The sequence below is a fragment of the Monodelphis domestica genome, chromosome 2 (assembly GCF_027887165.1).
Source record: "Monodelphis domestica isolate mMonDom1 chromosome 2, mMonDom1.pri, whole genome shotgun sequence".
NCBI classification, from domain to species: domain Eukaryota; kingdom Metazoa; phylum Chordata; class Mammalia; order Didelphimorphia; family Didelphidae; genus Monodelphis; species Monodelphis domestica.
Window position 1 is genome coordinate 267,984,203 of NC_077228.1, and position 17,286 is coordinate 268,001,488.

A 17,286-nucleotide genomic window follows, 5' to 3' on the forward strand; every position below is an offset into this window, starting at 1 on the left:
GCCCTCGAAGTCATGGACTCTTCTCACTTTGGAAAAGGATCAGGGTCCATCTGGCTGGATGAGCTTAGCTGCTTTGGAAATGAGTCCTACCTGGGGGAGTGCCCTTCTCTCCACTGGGGTCAGCATGATTGCAGCCACAAAGAGGATGCAGGAGTCATCTGCTCAGGTCTATGCCACACACAGCCCACTGACATCCCAGGGGTTTGTGGAAGCTTTGAGGACATGGGATTTAGAGACCTGAGGGAAAAGGAGCCAACTCAGGCTAAGAGGAGGGCTTCCTGTGCAAGTCAGGGCTCTCACTAGAATTCAAATCAATGATAAATAACACCATCTATGATTTGAATTATGAATTATGATATTACTCAATCCACATAGCTTTGGAGCTAGGCATCCTTCCAGATGGTTCTCCCAATGTCTTCCCTTTTCCCTCTCCTTCAAATAATATTTCTTCCCTCTCCCTGCCCTCTTTTCTCTTCTCCATATATATTCATTTCCTTCTCTCCTCCTTTAGCCCCATTCCCTTTTCTCTCCAAACCCTCTCCTCCTCCTATCTCCTCTTTTCCCCTCTTCATTTGTTCCTTCCTCTCCTCCTCTCTCTCATCTGTGCCCATACACATATGCAAAGTATGTAGGTATATAAGTATGGAGGCATATATGTTTGATGACAGCTGTTTCCAGTGTTGTTGACATGCTGAAATTAGGGGTCACATTTTGTTTACATACAATAGAATATTCTTTTGACCTGAGCATGTTTCATTGTTTTTCTTTGGGTCCCCAGTACGTCCAAATAATAAATGTTAATATATATCTCTTGGGGGCTGCTAGGTGGCTCAGTGGATTGAGAGCCTAGAGACAGGAGGTCCTGGGTTCAAATTTGACCTCAGATACTTCCTAGCTAGGTGATCGATTGTAGGCAAGTCACTTAACCCCTAATTCCTCACCCTTACTGCTTTCCTGTCTTTGAACCAATACACAATATTGATTCTAAGATGGAAAGTAAAGGTGTATATATATATATATTTATATATATATATACATATATATACATTTATATTTATATATGTATATAAAGTAAAAGTATATATACCTTTACTTTCCATCTTAGAAACTTGGGACAAATTGGGAATCTGTGGACTATACAGCTGAGAGGAGCCTCCCTAGCAGTACAAGAGAATTTCTAGAGGAGAGAGACCATAGAATGTGTGATCTAATGCCCCATCTGACCATACTTTCTCTTCTTCTCCATTTCCAGAGTCCCTGGATCTCAGGCTAGTGAGTGATGACTATGACTGTGCTGGATGGTTGGAGGTTTTCCACAATGGGACGTGGGGCAGTGTGTGCTCCAATCTCATGGACATCAACACCATCTCAGTCATCTGCAGACACCTGAGTTGTGGAAACAAGGGGTATCTTGATTTCCATTCTAACCACAGAAATTTGCCTATCAAGTGGGTAGATAAAATCAACTGCCAAGGCCAGGAGCCCTCCCTTTGGCATTGTCCTTCTCAGCCTTGGAATCAGGCTTCTTGCTTTGAGGATCAAGAAGCCTATATCACATGTGAAGGTGATTTTCATTTCTCTCTTTTCTTTTAAACTCTTATTTCTGTCTTAGTATCACTTCTTAGACAGAAGAGTGGCAAGGGTTAGGTGCAAGAGCCAAGTGACTTGCCCAGGGTCACCAGTTAGGAAGACTCTGAAGCCACCCAAACCCAGGTCCTCCCAACTCCAGTTTCAGTGCTCTCTATCCACCGTACCACCTAGCTGCCCCTACAGGTGATTTTCAATCTATATTTGTCCACTTTATTTGATTTCTTGCTGATATGAATATATTTTAGTTCCAGTGAGCTAAATCTTTAAGCAAGCTCCAAAGCCTAGCTAAGTTTCATTCTAGGGCATTTAGGTGGCACAATGGATAGAGACCTGGATGTGGAGGCAGGAAGACTTGAATTCAACTCTAGTCACAGACAGATAATAGTTGTGTGACCCTGGGCAAGTCATTCAACTTCTCAGTCTCATTTTCCTCACTCATAAAATAAGGAAAATAATAGTACCGACTTCTCTAAGTTGTGAGAATAAAATGATATAATATTGGCAAAGCAATTGCAGACCTTTAAGAGCTATCTAAATAACAACTGGTTATTTTATGCATGCAAGAACAGGATAGCAGAGATCTAGGTTGATGAATTTGATGAAAAAAAGATAGGTTTTAAATTTTAGTACACTAAAAACTTGTGGTGAACTAACAGTGCAAGTAAACTGCTAAAATTAACATAATATTTGACTATTAATAGTAGATTGTCAAGATATAATAGACTTCCTCTACACTCTGCCACTCAGAGCACATCTGCCGTGATCTCATGTATGTAACCCATTTATATGAGGATTATTTGAAGAAACAATCTGTTGAGCCTGGAAAAGAGAAGCTCAGAGACATCTTAAGGATCATTTTCAAGTGGCTTCCATGGGAGTGGGGCAAGAAATGTCAGGGTATAGGCTTTTCCTGTATTATTCCAGAGAATAGAAGTAGAACAAATGGATGGAAATAACATGTTGGCAGATTCTAACTTAGACAGCTAGATGGTGGAGAGGATAGAATGCTGGCCCTGGAGTCAGGAAGACCTGAGTTCAAATCCAGCCTCAGACACTAGCTGTGTGACCCTGGGAAAGTCACTTTACCCTGCTTGCCTCAGTTTTCTTATATGTAAAATGATTTGGAGAAGAAAATGACAAACCACTTCAGTATTTTTGCCTAGAAAACCCCAAATGGGGCCATTAAAAGTTGAATACTATGGAAACAACTAAACAACAACAAAAGATGATAACTCAATACAAAACTGAACTTTCTAACAAAAACAACTAGCATCTACATAGTGTCTTAATGTTAGCAAGGCACCTTACAAATATATCATTTAATCCTCATGGCAATCCCAAGAGCTAGGTATCATTAGTACATTCCCAGTTCACAGATGAAGGTAATGAGGTAGGCAGGTTAAGTGACTTGCCCAGAGAAACATAACTGTTGAGTATTTGACTGGCTTTCCAATTCTAAGGTCATACACTATGACATTTAACCATCCAATACTCAATTAATAGACTTCATGGACTAGTTAGCTTCCTGCTAGTGGCATTGCCAAGTAAAGACTGGACAAACTGTCTTCACTTCTCTGTACACATAATGTTCACCTCATTGTATGCCATTTTGATGATGGCTAACCATTCATCCTTCTGTTCCTTAGAATCTTTTCTCACATACTACTTCCTCCTAGTCCTAGAACTTCTGATTTTTCTGATCTGGCCATGATTTCTTTATCATATGATTCACATCATCCTTCACCTTCCTGCTTCAGAGTTACTGAGAATCCCTAGAAAAAGCCATGAAATACAAGCCGATTGTACCAACTCATAATATAGGGTATAATCTCATCTGGGCTCTCAGAAATCCTTAACCCTTTGATGCCCTGGTTCATTTCTGCTAGTGACTCTTCCATAGTATTTCTGCTCTCTTCAAGCTCTAGCTACACATTTATAGCAGACTACCATGCAACCAACCTCTCTGGGAAATTTGAGGTGATGACAGAAGCTACTTAAACTTCCTTCCTCTACTTACAAGTGATCAGCAACATAATTCACTTTCCTCCTTTCCTCTTTTTTCAGAGGAAAAGATTTCTATTTAATCCTTCAGGCTAATCACTCTGCCTGTAGGCACCCTGAATTCTGCAACCCCTTTGGTCTTCCTCTACCTTGCTGCAGCTGTCATTGTCACCTTTTCTTTTGCATCCTCAGTATCTCCATTTCTATTAGCTATTTCCCATCTGCTGAGTCTCTCAAGGATGCTCAGCTACATATCCCTTTGTGCTCATGTCTTTTCATCCTCTCTCTCTGCCTACATGGTGAGTTCCTTTCTGAAGGGCAGGCACCTTGTCTCCCCATCTTTTTTTGTGTTCTGCATAGTTATTCATAAGAATGCCATAAATTCTCCAAGATGTTGATAAAGAGCAGAGCCCTCATTTTTTTTTTTTGGAGTGAGGTCAGGGATATTTGGGAAGCTTGTCCTGAAGCAGCAGAAGTTAGTGCTCCAACGATCTCCTAGAATTATCATTGTTCCAAGCCCTTTCCCGATGTTTCTCTCTACAGGAAGGAAGGACAGTGACTGTCCAACCTCCAGGCAATGCACAGGTATTTCAGCTCTTCTCTTTCTATACTTGGGGCTCTCAGAGGGTCGTTGTTTCCAAGCTGAAAGTGTAACAAGGGATGCTGCTTCCTTTCCAGATAAAGACAAACTCCAGCTCAGGGGAGGGGAGACCCCATGCTCTGGACGAGTGGAGATCTGGCATGATGGCTCCTGGGGGACAGTATGTGATGACTCCTGGGATCTAGCAGAGGCTAATGTGGTTTGTCAGCAACTGGGCTGTGGTTCTGCTCTGGCTTCCCTAGAAGGGGCTGCATTTGGCTCAGGAAATGGGACCATCTGGCTGGATGAGGTACAGTGCAGAGGGAAAGAGACTTCTCTATGGGATTGTCCTGCAGAACCCTGGGGGCAGAAGGACTGTAAACATGATGAGGATGCTGGTGTGGTGTGCTCTGGTGAGTGTGAGAACCATAATGGGCTAAGAACCTTGAAAAGGGAGCCATTGATCAGATGAGGGACATGGGAAAAAAAACCCAGTGGAGTCTGTATTTGAAAGGGAGCTCTTGTCATCTGTACTGCTACTTTGTTTTCTAGTCCCAGGAGAAACTGCATCATGATCTTAGTATCAAAGGTAATAGGATTTAGAATAGAAAAGTGACCCAAAATGTTATTGTTTCAACTCTGTTATTTCATAGAGGAAGCAACAAAGGCCTATAAAGGTTAAATTTTTTTTTTTACAAATTCTTACAGCTTTTATGTAGCACAGTGTGATTTTGAACAATAGTAGCTGACATTCATATAACTTGTGCTAAGTGCTTTACATTTGTTCTCAAATGATTTTTCACAACAATCCTATAAAACAATGCTATTATTATTCCCATTTTACTGATGAGGAAACTGAAGCAAGTAGAAATTAAGAGATTTGCCCAAGGAAACAGATAGTCTGAAGCTACATTTGAATTCAGAACTTCCTGACTCCAAGCCCAGACCTTTATTCAGTCTACTACCTAGGTGCTGATGTCTTAATTATAGACTGGACTCATTCATTCTCCCTAGTATCCTGAAGGGTTCTCCTAAGCTTGTGGTGGGTGTAGAGAATCTAGAGGATCTGGAATCCTTCCTGAGCTATTTGGATAGAGCATCCTGGGTTCATGTTCTAGTGATAGAGGTCTGAGAGAAGACCCAGGGCAATATTCTCAGCCTGGCCTCTAGTCATGCTTCAACTTCTTTTGTTTCTTCCATTTGAAGGAACAATAGTATTATTGATTGAAAAAAGTACAATGTTTTCCAACCTTCATTGCCTAATCTCCCAATTTAACAGTGAAAACCTTCCCAGGTAATAGCATTCCCTTGTAGAAATTATTCATATCTCAAAGAAATAGTTTCATCAGAATTTTGAATCTTCTGAAAATCTTGCAGGCTAGAAGTTAGGAGAGGGGGTTCAGAGAACAGTCTTTCAGAATATCTCTATTCTGGGGTTCTGGAACTTTGCCCCCCTAAAAGAGGCTGTTTCCTCTTCTGCCCTTTCTTGGGGATCTAGTCCTATACATATTCTCTCTCTTGTGAGTGGGGGGAGACTCCCAGCTTGATGGTGATCCTACTCTGGTCCCAGATTTCCCTTTCCCTCCCCACACTGACCTCAGCGAACTCCATCCTGGGGGGGGCGGTCCTAAGCAATTTCTCCCACATCTCAAAGACTCATGTTTCTTCTTGTCCAAAGGACAAATCACTCCACAGGACATAACAGTTCCTCCTCCTTTGAATCCTGGTTTGTTCTCCTTACCCTGGATTCTCTCTCTCATTTTGGGTGTCCTTCTATTCTTGCTCCTCTTTCTCCTGGGGATCCAGCTACACAAAAAGAAGGTTCAGCAACAAGGTGGGCAAAATGGGAAAGGCTGCATATGGGTGAAGGGTGGCAAGGGCAGGGATGGAGCTGTTGGCTCTGGATATGCTGTTTCATGATTACCTAATAGAGAATAAGGAAAGTCTTTTGAGCATCCCAAGTAAGTGTATACTCTGTTCTCCTTCTCTGACACCCTCTGGATGTGAGCCATGAGCTGTGGCTCAAAATCAATAAAATTGGCATCTTTAGAAATTTCTTCCCAACTCTATTTCTCATGCCTCCAACATCTAAGCTTCCATCAACCACTCTCTGCATGGACAGAGGTTCAGCAGCTCCTTTCTTGGAGTTTCTGTGAGTTTTGAATTTTGTTCCTGGAGGGGGAAAGCCTAAGGCTCCAATTTTTCTGGATTTAGATGGTACATACAAAGAGAAAGATTCCCTTTTCGATCTGGATCTTAGTGACTACTGTTCTGTTCCAGAATCACACTAATATCGGGTTGTTTCCCCCTTACATTAAAGTTCAATGACTGGGGCAACTAGGTTGCTCAGTGGATATGGGAGGTTCTGGGTTCAAATGTGGCCTCAGACACTTTCTAGCTGTGTTACCCAAAGAAAGTCACTTAACATCACATTTCCTAGCCTTTACTGCTCTTCTGCCTTGGAACCAATTCTTAGTATTGATTCTAAAATGGAAGGAAGGGCTTAAAAATAAGCTTGGTGACTCAAAGTTTTTTCTTCATTTCACTAAGAGGTTGACTGAGGAGAATCAATTCACATTCTCCATACTAAAAAAAATACACTGATTTACTAAACAAAAATGTGTTTTATTAATGCACAATAATAGATGTTTCTGGTTGGACATTGGATATATACAGGCAGCCAATCCTTTTGGACTCGGAATTCAACTCATGAGACTAAGTTATAGATCAGGAATTTTCCTGAGGAGCAAAATATTATAGAAAAAAGACTTGAGGATTCCTGAAAAAATACTTCCATTAATCTGTGAATGAATTGTCCTTCCATTCTCTAAGGACATTTCAAAAATGACTCATATTTTTTTTATTTTCACCTTCAAACCCTCAATTTTTCTAACTTCCCACAGACCTAGGGCAATTCAGCTATGTATATAAAACCTCTGTTGAAGTGAATCCAAGGCTTTGCTATGTGAAGAACTAAGGAGGGTCGTGGCCAGGATATTAAATGAGAGCAGATTTAGGGTGACCATACCCTTGAGCATAATGTATATTGGGGAAAAGTCTTAGAACCAGTATTTCTGATCTCTGTCCATTCATCTCAGCTGTGTCTGGATATGGGGAGTCTCTTTACGAAAGCATGTACGAAGAGATCAATTATGACCTGACAGAGAATGAGGAGGACCTTTTGAGCAACCCAGGTAAGTGTATCCTCTGTTCCCCCTCCCTGGCACTCCCAGCATATGAGCACTAAAGTATGGCCCATTTCAAAACCTATTACAGTTGGCACCTTCAGAATTCTCTCCCCCTCCTTGCCTGCCATTCTGGTCTTAGCTCATGGCAACCACCCTCTTCATGGCAGGTAGGTCTGGCAGCTCCTTTCTTGGAACCTTTGTTCCTGGAGGGGAAAAGCCCAATGCTCTGACTGAAGGGGGTTTGACCCGAAACAAATGAGGTGACAGTGAAGATGGTATAGTAAAGCGTTATTGGAGAAAAGGGGAGGCAAGAAGGGAGGAGGCTGCTGCCAGTAGAGGTGGCTGTGGAGTGGGGGGGGGGGAGGGAAGGAGAGGCAAGAGGGAGGCGGGGGAGTCCCATACCAGTAAAGATGGCTGCTTAATCCCCAAGGGGGGGGAGAAGTGGCAGAGGGAGAATCCAACACCTGTAGAGATGGCTGCCAAATTCCCACCTGAGTGGGGCTGAAAAGGGGCTGTCGTGTGCCATTGGGTCTCTTGGTCTCATCTCCATTCCTTGGTCTCGATTGGTGTTGATGTCTGAAATGACTCAATAGGAGAACATTATGGAGGAGGAGCAGGGGTATTAGAAAGGAGGTTTTTATTGAGCAGGGATGTGAAGGAGAAGTCGCCTTATTTCCATAAGGGGAGGCTGAAAGGTATTGGGTGTTAAAGAGAGGTAAATTGGGAGAGAGCAGGAGGAGCACTTTCTCAGGGTGAAAGAGATCAGGGGAGAAGAAAAGAGTGAATACAGTTTAATATTAGAGAGGAAGATGTTTGCTATGCACAATCAAATGTCAGGGTCTTTAATGACCCATTTACTTGATTGTTTGGATTCTGGCACTTGCTCTGACTATAGAAATTTGGTATGAAAGGAAAAAACAGGGAAAGGATTATAATGCTGTTGGACTTCAGGTAAGAGTCAGTTATTAATCAGTCCTGCAGTACAATTGCACTCCGCATCCAGACTGAGGAATAATCAGGTGAGTTCACATCAGTTAGAGGGAATCCCCTTGTAGCTTTGCTGAAACTGTCCTCTCAGCTTTTAGAACCTCCATCTGTGTTCATCTGAGTACTTTGTGGCTTTTTCATTTCCCGGATTCACACATCCAATGAAGAGACTTGGTGGGACTCATCCTGGTCTAAAAAGGAATTGTTCGTAATCACTGCTGTATTACAAACAGTGCAGAGCTAGTGGCCGCTCCTCAGGAAAGGGCTCATTTGTGCAGGGAGTTGAATTTCAGATGGACTTCTTGATGAATGATAGCTTTGGCTGCTGAACAAACTTTCCACGACTGACTAGTCCCAGAACTTGTTAGGCAGACTGTAACATGAGCTCGAGAGCAAGAAGATCCACACAGCTAAGTTCAGCTCAGTTAAGAATTGAGAGTTTCTTCCAAAACAACACATACACGCTCTCTAATTTTGAGATAGCCAAATCCATCATGGGAAAGGGGGTTTCTGCGAGGGCATAGGGAGGGGGATCAGAGGGAGCAGAAGAGACAGGTAAGGCAGATGAGACAGGCACAGAGCCACTGGAAGCAGTAGCCAGATTCCTGGGACTGGTGTGAGCTTAGGGAATCTGAGTCCAGAGGTAAAGGAAATTCCCCAGTGTCAAAGGGTTCAGGGAGGGAAGAATTGGAAAAGGGGTTTCTGTTCTGAACAAAGGGAGAGGAAGGGGGAGGGAGCAGGGGAGCGGAAGGGAGGGGGCAGAGTCACTGATAGAGAGAACTTGGCAGTGTCCAAAAGGCTTGGACAAAAGGGCTCTGGTCTGAGAGAAAATAGGAGATCAGTCTGGATATTGAGAGGGTTATGAGACAAATGAGAGGGGAGTGGCGAGTTCAATATTCATCCCCCTGGTCCCCTCCTGGCACCAAAAGAAGCATCTTCCTCTTGGGGTGGGAGAGGGTTAGCCTGAAGGTGAGAGTGACTTTCCCTTTCCCCAGGCGTCCCTGGGGGAGGGGTAGTCAGGGATGAGAGTGACTCTGGCTGAAGGTTCAGACTTTTGGGGGCCGAGGGCAGTAGACTTCAGTTGGAAATCAGGACAGTCAATGAGATGAGAAAGGTCAGAGTTGAACTCACCCACAGAGTGATGATTGCCAATGGTTTGAGCTAAGGAGGGAGAGAGAGGGGGAGAGAAAGTTCTATGCTCTACCTACCAAGTCAGAAGGGAGAGAGGGAGAGACTGAGACAGAGACACAGAGACACTGATTGGGGGATGGGGGGAGTGGAGGAAGAGAGAGGGTGAGAGAGAGAGGGAGAGGGAGAAAGAGAGAGACAGACAGACAGACAGATAGATACAGAGGCAGAGAGACAGTGAAAGAGACAGAGAGAGAAAGTGTCAGGAAATCTGATAGGAGAGAAGGAGAGGAGAGATTAAAGGTGACTCAGATCCTAGGGCAGGGACCAGGAACTTTTTTGGAGAGTCAGGGGACAGAGTCATTGAGTATGAGAAAGAGAAAGAGAGTCCTGGAGAGTCTGACAGAATGGAGGGAGAGGAGAAAGAGAGAAAGTGAGAGAGAGCCTCCCAGAGTTCTGGGGTCAACCTGGGTCCAAGGAACTGGGGGGGCAGCCTAGCCTGACTGAGTCACATCTGACTTGTTCCTGGCCAGTGATCAGTCAGACTGATGGAGGATTCAACCTGAGTCAAATGAGATGAGAGCAAAGGTGGTATAGCAAAGCTTTATTGAAGCAAAGGAGGGGTAAGGGGGAGGGAGGCTGATGCCAGTAGAGGTGTCTCTGGAGTGAGGTGGGGAGAGGCAAGGGGAGCAGTGGGTGTCCAAAACCAATAAGATGGCTGCCAAATTCCCCAGGGGTGGGGGGATCCAAAACCAGTAGAGATGACTTCTGAATCCCCACCTGAGTGGGGCTGGGTGTGGAATTTTATAGTCTTGGAGGTATAGTGGGTTGGTCAGGGATGAGGTAATCTGGGTTGCCTCTATTGGTCAAGGTGAGCTACTTGGGTTAAATTCATTTCATGTTCCTGAGGGGGTAGGGAGTCCCAGTCCCTGGGTGGTGGGGCTGGTTCCCAGGCTTATGCTCAGTCATGCACTTTAGACCAAGGAACAGGGTCTTGGTGTCCTGCCAAGTGTTACTGGGACTCATTAGGTGCTGGGGAAGGGGAAAGGTGGTGCTTTGATTTGTCAGTCATCATTTTCAGAGGAATATCAGTTAGAATATGATAATGTTGGTGACATTAGTCTAAATACCAGCCCCCCCCCCCGAAATGTTGGGACCAGGGATTAGCAATAAGGAGTTAAGAATTAGAAGAGGAGGGTTATGTGGCTACAAAAGCTGTGAGGATTAAAACCACCATCTAGTATGAGAGAGAATGCATTCCCTCTCACCCTACCCAGTTGCTGATTGTTAGGGCAAGGTGAGTGAGGTTCCTCAGGGGCCTCATTTCTCTAGTTAGGATCATCTTGTCTCTCTTTATGATAACTCTTCCTACATCATATTTATATATTATATATCTATTATATTTACATATATATTTACATGTGTTTAGAGCATGACCATCATCTCTCCCTCAGATGGGCCAAGTTGGTCAAATGATACTCTAGCTGATGGTTATGATGATGCTGGAGAAGAACCTGCACCTGAAATTCCTCCTCTCTCCCAACTGAATGAGAAGGACTCCCTGGGACCTCTCAGTAAATTGGATGAGGACAAGAGATCTCACACAGGTGAGTGGTTTTCAGAAGGCTTGTTTACCAGGAGGGTTGTTTACCAGGCAAATGAAGTTTCTAGATTGAGAGAGATCCTATTTGAGAGAAAAATGTGGCACTTATTTTTATATGATGAAGAGCTCTGAGAACTATCTGTATTGACATTTTTGGGGAATATATCTAAAATAGTTACAATGACAGTAAATGTGACTAGGGAAACAAATGAATATGGCCCCATGACTGCCTCCTTCAGTCCTTCTCTCCCTTTGAATCCAACCCCCCAGCAATGCAAAGAGATCTCTCTTTCTCCCCCTTTCTCAGCCCTTGCTCTTCTGTTCCACTTCCTTGTCAATGGTATGCCAAGATTGAGAGGTGAGTCTAGGCTCAGGAAATTTATCTGCCTTCATCTTTCCCCTGTGCTTGTCTTTGCTACCACCAAAGGATCCTTTATGGTATAGTGTAAAGAGTTCTAACTGTCCTCCCTGCATGGAATCCTTTTCCTCCTCATCTCTAATGGCTTCCTTCAAGTTTCATTCAAATTTCACTTTCTACAAGAGACTTTTCCTTTTCCTCTAAATGCTAGTGCCTTCCCTCTGAGAAAACTTCTAATGCAAATACACACATAACACACACAGTATGTATGTCTATATATACAAATATCTACATACATATGATATATCACATATATATCTGCACAAATTAAATATGTATAAATATTCACAATATGGCATAGTATAAATTATATGTACACATGTATACACATTGGTATAAATAGATACATATGTGTATACAGCTTATGTGTACATGTACACTATATAGAATGTGTATGGGTATATATACATAATATAGGTAGTTGTTTGTATGTGTATATATTATACACAGTTGTTTGATTTTTGTCTGCCCTCATTAGATTGTGAATTCTTCAAAAGCAATGTGTTTGTGCCCTTTTTTGTATACTGTCTGAAACATAATAAATTCTTAATAAATATTTGTTCAGATGGCTTGTCTTGATCATGGTTCAAACCTAGACTTACTACCCAGGGGAATAAGTATAAATGGCTTCTGAACTAAGGCCATCCCTGCGCCTCAGTTTCCTTGTGTGTAAGTTGGAGGCACAACTTTGTATTTGCCTCTTTGTTACTGGTTCTAGGTCAGTCTCTGAAATCCTTTGGAGAATCAGAAAGCTCAAGGATGGGAGAAAGAGACCTATCAATGGACCCAGAGGACCAGGGTTATGATGAAGCTGAGATTGGTGTTCCAGAGACATCATTTTAAGAACAACAACCAATGATCTCTTAATAAATGTACATTGAGTACAATTGAAGTAGAATTAGTTTCCTGTGATTCTTGAAATCATTTGATAACCCACATGTATCATCCCTGACCCACCAAAGTAGACACATCTGAGACTTTTCCTTTCTATCAAAAGTACTTCATCTTGTCCTGGGTCTTTTTCTAATTCCTTTTACATCTTATCTTTATCCTTATTAGCTAACCTCTTGTTTTCTATCTTTTCTACCACCCCATCACCTATGATAGGACTCTTATTTGCCTTACTTTTTATATTGATAAAATGGTAAATACTTTAAATTTTATTCATACTTTCTCAGAAAAGTTCTAGTATCCCTTTAATCAGGAATATTTTATGGATGATCCAAATAATCTCTTCTAAATGACTCATCATTATAAGGAAGCACCTCCACATAGAACATTTATCACTCTATGTGAATCAGGCTATTAACCTGGAAACTCATTCTTTTTGATCCCTTTTACTATCTCCCACAAGAGCCTCACTTGAAGATTCAGAGATCAATCCACAAATGGTTACATCACAGTCTAAGACTTTGATTCATTGTCATGTCATTGACCCAGCTACCTGTGACCTAAATCCGACTATGAAGTTGATATTTCCCGCAGCCAGTCTTTCTTTCCCCTTTATTCTCCCTGCCCCAATTTCCTCCTTGGGCTTTATTCACTATCCTTTGATGACTGCTTCCTTACTTGTTCCATTCATATGTGCTATATGTTCAACTAGCACATATTGTATGCTCAACAAAAGACATGATTCTTGTCCACAGTCAAAGATTGGATAGAATGTTCCTTTGTGAAAAGTTAGATAATAGTACTGAACCTGGAGAACATTAGAACCTCATACCTTCAATCACCTAAATAGAAATTATATGTGTTTTCTTTCCAAGTTGAGGGTTTGAATATATTGGGGTATTAAAATAGAGAAATAAGAAGAGTAAGTTGTAAAAGATACAAGTTGGAAAGGAAGTAGCTCATGGATGGAACTCAAGGAAAAAGGATTTCAAAGGAATGCCAGGACAAAATAAAGAAAGGAGTTGAAGCCTCAAGGGAGGAGCTGGGTTCCTTTTGCTTTGGAACTTGGAGGGAGCACTTCCTGTGAGAGATAACTGACTTTCCTGAGAATAGTTTTTTGACCTGACAGTTAAGGCCCTCTGACCAGTTTTCCAGCTTCCAGATCTATACTTCCATCTGCTTCTACCTCTTTTATTTCTGTTCTGCAGTTTAAGATACATCTGGATTCCAGTGAGAAGAGCCAACTTGAAGAAAACAACATTCTGTCAGTGTTCAAGGAAGCCTAAGGTCTCTTGGCTTTAGGGCCTTTGGGTCGCTCCGCCATTAGGTCACCACCTTATCCAGCAAACCTGAACTATACTTACTTTACCAAAGACTGTTTTGGGAGTGGCCATAGTCAGGAAAGCTAGATTTGGGGATTTGGGGGGATAGACTTCTAGTGTAGATAGCATCAGGGAAAAGAAGCCATAGTGGTGTGAGTCTGTTAGCATTGGAGGGTGGAGAAATAGAGCATTAGAGAATTCCTTTGGTCCTCCTGCCCTTTCCCTTTCCTTATTTTAATTTATCATATTAAACCCTTTTGTTACATAACTATGTAAGTCAGAATGTGTTATTCAGAGATCCAAGTCTGAGGCCCGCCATCTTGGCCTGTCAGTCTGACCCAGACAGAAAAATCTGAATTTACAACTTACCAACTTTATAAGTGATACAATTCACTTCTTTCAGTGATCAATTAGAGATCACAGAGTATCAAAATAGTGCTTCAATGGACCACGAAAATCATCTAGATCAATCTCCTCATTATATAGGTAAGAAATCTAAAGAAAGGAAGGATAACTGACTTGGCCAAATTACACTTACGTAGAATGGAAGATATGAGAGTAAACTACCATTCTTGACTCTATTCTAAGGATGTTTTTTAAAGGGCTAGCTGTAAAAGCAGAAATTAGGGGATTATGGGTAGGCAATAATTCACTTATTTTAATTAAATGGCATCATAAGAAAATAGCAATAAATTTTTTCTTCATAACCTGAGATTCACTTTTCCATAATTAAGCATAGTAGTAATGGGAAAAGTAGATGTGGAGGAACAAGTTAGAGAATGAGTGTGATCAATGAATATATTTGAAATGGATAGAAAAAAAACAAAAATGAACAACAAATTATATATGTAGCATGAGAGAAGGGAGTTCACACAGTTAGGGTGAATTGGGGAGAGGGTAGTAAGGAATCTCTGTCATGGGACCAGCAGAGGATGGCCATCCTGGGAGAAGAAATTATGGCCTGGGGGGGGGTTCTTGGCAAAGATACTAGGAAGGTTGGTCACCTTCTCCTGCTTATTTTACAGATGAGGAAACTGAGGCAAACAGGGTTAAGTAATTTGCCCAGGGTCACCCAGCTAGTGAATTTGAGTGTCAAGTGTTTTAGGTCAAATTTGAACTCAGGTCTTCTTGACTTCAGGTCAGTACTCTAATCATTGTGCCACCTCTACCTTCTCAAATTTGAGCCAAGATGTTCCCTTCCTCATCACAGTACTGAGCCTTACTTCCTGTGAACCAATATCCTCCTTGAAGCGTGTATGTATGTATATGAATTTGAGAATATGTGTGATGATATCTCATATTCAAAATCTCATAGAATGAGAATGTGTGTGATGATATCTCATATTCAAAATCTCACAGTAAATTTACAGCTGCCCTTAACTATTGGTCTTCACCAGTCATCCATCCTCCCCATTCCTCTCTTTTACATCACCTTTTAAAGAAAGATTAATTTTTGAGGGAAGAGTGAAAGATCAAAACATATGAGAAACCAAATTGTCAAAAGACAATACAGGGGACAGCTAGGTGGTTCAGTGGATAGAGAGCCAGGTCTTGGGATGGGAGGTCCTGGGTTCAAATTTGACCTTCAATACTTCCTAGCTATGTGATCCTGGGCAATCACTTAACCCCTATTGCCTGTTCCTTATTGCTCTTCTGTCTTGGAACCAATATACAGTATTAATTAAGGTAAGGTAAGGATTAAAAAAGAAAAGACATTATAGTGCTGAAAAAAATCTGACCAACAAACAATGGACTGAGATATGACTTGTTATTGAAAATATCAATTACAGACCATTTTCCATAGTCACGTGTCTGGCATTTGACTTGATTTAGGTCACCCAGAATGCCTCTTCTAGGTCTTGGCTCAAGTGAGTTTCTGATTGGAAAGAAACAGCCTAATAATTTACTATGAATGGCAGCATAAACCCCAGGAAATAGTGAAGTCACTCTTTGCCCAGATGTCTATTGGCTCTTTATATACAGATCCAGATCCATAGATGATCAGGGATACCCCCTAATTTCCCACCCATCAGTCCTCATTTTGGACTTCTTCCCCACTTACCCAGGAACCTTATTAATGGGAAATTTCATCATCTTGTAAGATGCAAACAGCTTTGGTATTCATACCTATCAGTAATTTCTGTCTTGATTGGAAGGCAGAGCCTTGGGTGGGCAGAGGGTGGAAATATCTTCATTTCCCATCCCCCGCACTAATTCTGAACTTCTTTGACTTTTCCACAATGCCCACCCATATTTTTTTTTTCATATTTTTATCTCCGGTCCTTAGAACAGAATTCCACTAAAGTCTTTTCAGTTTTGTGCTGTGATATTCATGGCAACAGAATTATTGCTTGGGGAGTTGACAACAATATCCAAATCCCAGTTCCATTAAACATCTTGATAGTTTGTCTAAATGAATTTCCTGGAATGATTTAAAAGGGGATCATGACCAGAGATCAGGGAATGCGATTTTTAAGTAGTTTTAGACTTACTGAGGTAAGAGTTTAAGTAAACATATCAGAGGACAAAGAGTTGAAAGGATAAGCAAGGGAGCCTTCAGAACTTCTAGCTTTTCCTGGCTGGTTAGGTACATGTTGTTGCATGTGCTAGGAGGCTGCAGAAAGAGCTTAAATGTTTTCCAGGCAATTGAGGAGCTATATTGTTCCTAAAACCAGAACAATAGATGGCAGTAGATGACTAAAATTTCATAGCAATCAAACTTTGGCAAGATGGCAGCAGAGAGCAGTGTGGCACAGAGAAATAATACCAAGAGACCCCAGCTCAAAGGAGAAAGCAATTCACCCGATGATACCATTGTAGGAAGAGCTGCACCCAGTCACAGTAAGGGAGGTCTTTGGCAGCAGTGCAGAATGGAAGGTGTGAGTTGTCCCTGGGGATATGTGTGCCCTGATCCCTTAGGATTTTCCTGGATGTATCTCCTCCTCCTATTATTAGTGAAATAACTTCTAATGGCAGCTAGGTGGTAAAATGGAGAGAGTACCAAGCCTGGAGTCAGGAAGGTCTGAGTTCAAATCCAACACCAGGAAATGGAAATTAGCTATGTGACTCTTGGTAAGCCTCTTAACCCTTATTCAGAGAGGACTAGCACCTCTGGCATGAGGACTTGCTGAGACCTTTTCAGGGATGTTCATTCACCTTGGTTGGCTGCCTGACATCTAGCTCTCAACTATGGCTCCAAGAAGAAGAACCACCTTGGCAGGTGAGCTAAACTAGGTTGAGGGTAACCTACAACCTTGAACCTGCTGGTGAGTGAGAAGTGCGTCTACCTTTGGCATGCAAAGACTACCCTTGGAAGGATGGGGCAGATGGGAACAATTTGTTCCAATGGTCATGAAAGCCTGTGGAAGCAGAGAAGCACTTGGAGCTTGGTTAGACATCTGAGAAGCCAACGCCACCCACTGAAACCCAAGCTAACTCTAATCATCTTGACTTTTTGTCTTGCCACTGTACTCTGATGACTCTGGAAAAGTGAGTGAGGCTGATGAGTTTGTGCAACTCTGTCTCTCTTAGAACAAATTTATGCTTGTGTTGAAAGGCAAGATGTCATTTTGGTCCTC

At 42.1% G+C, this 17,286-nt stretch overlaps 1 protein-coding gene across 1 annotated transcript; it reads left to right on the plus strand.

The window, feature by feature from the left end:
- The first annotated feature begins 222 nt into the window (after window positions 1–222).
- LOC130456933 (antigen WC1.1-like) lies at window positions 223–4,643 on the plus strand. Its single transcript, XM_056814706.1, has 4 exons — window positions 223–286; window positions 1,253–1,564; window positions 4,135–4,176; window positions 4,270–4,643. Exons 1-4 carry the CDS (start codon window positions 223–225, stop codon window positions 4,641–4,643), a joined length of 792 nt encoding a protein of 263 aa, XP_056670684.1.
- The last annotated feature ends 12,643 nt before the right edge of the window (window positions 4,644–17,286 follow it).

Bases quoted from the DNA above. Each gene is read 5' to 3' on its own strand.
- LOC130456933 (XM_056814706.1), top strand. From the start codon at position 223: ATGGGATTTAGAGACCTGAGGGAAAAGGAGCCAACTCAGGCTAAGAGG. The intron at 1,565-4,134 runs GTGATTTTCATT...TTCTCTCTACAG, and splicing joins AGCCTATATCACATGTGAAG to GAAGGAAGGACAGTGACTGT. The intron at 4,177-4,269 runs GTATTTCAGCTC...CTTCCTTTCCAG, and splicing joins AACCTCCAGGCAATGCACAG to ATAAAGACAAACTCCAGCTC.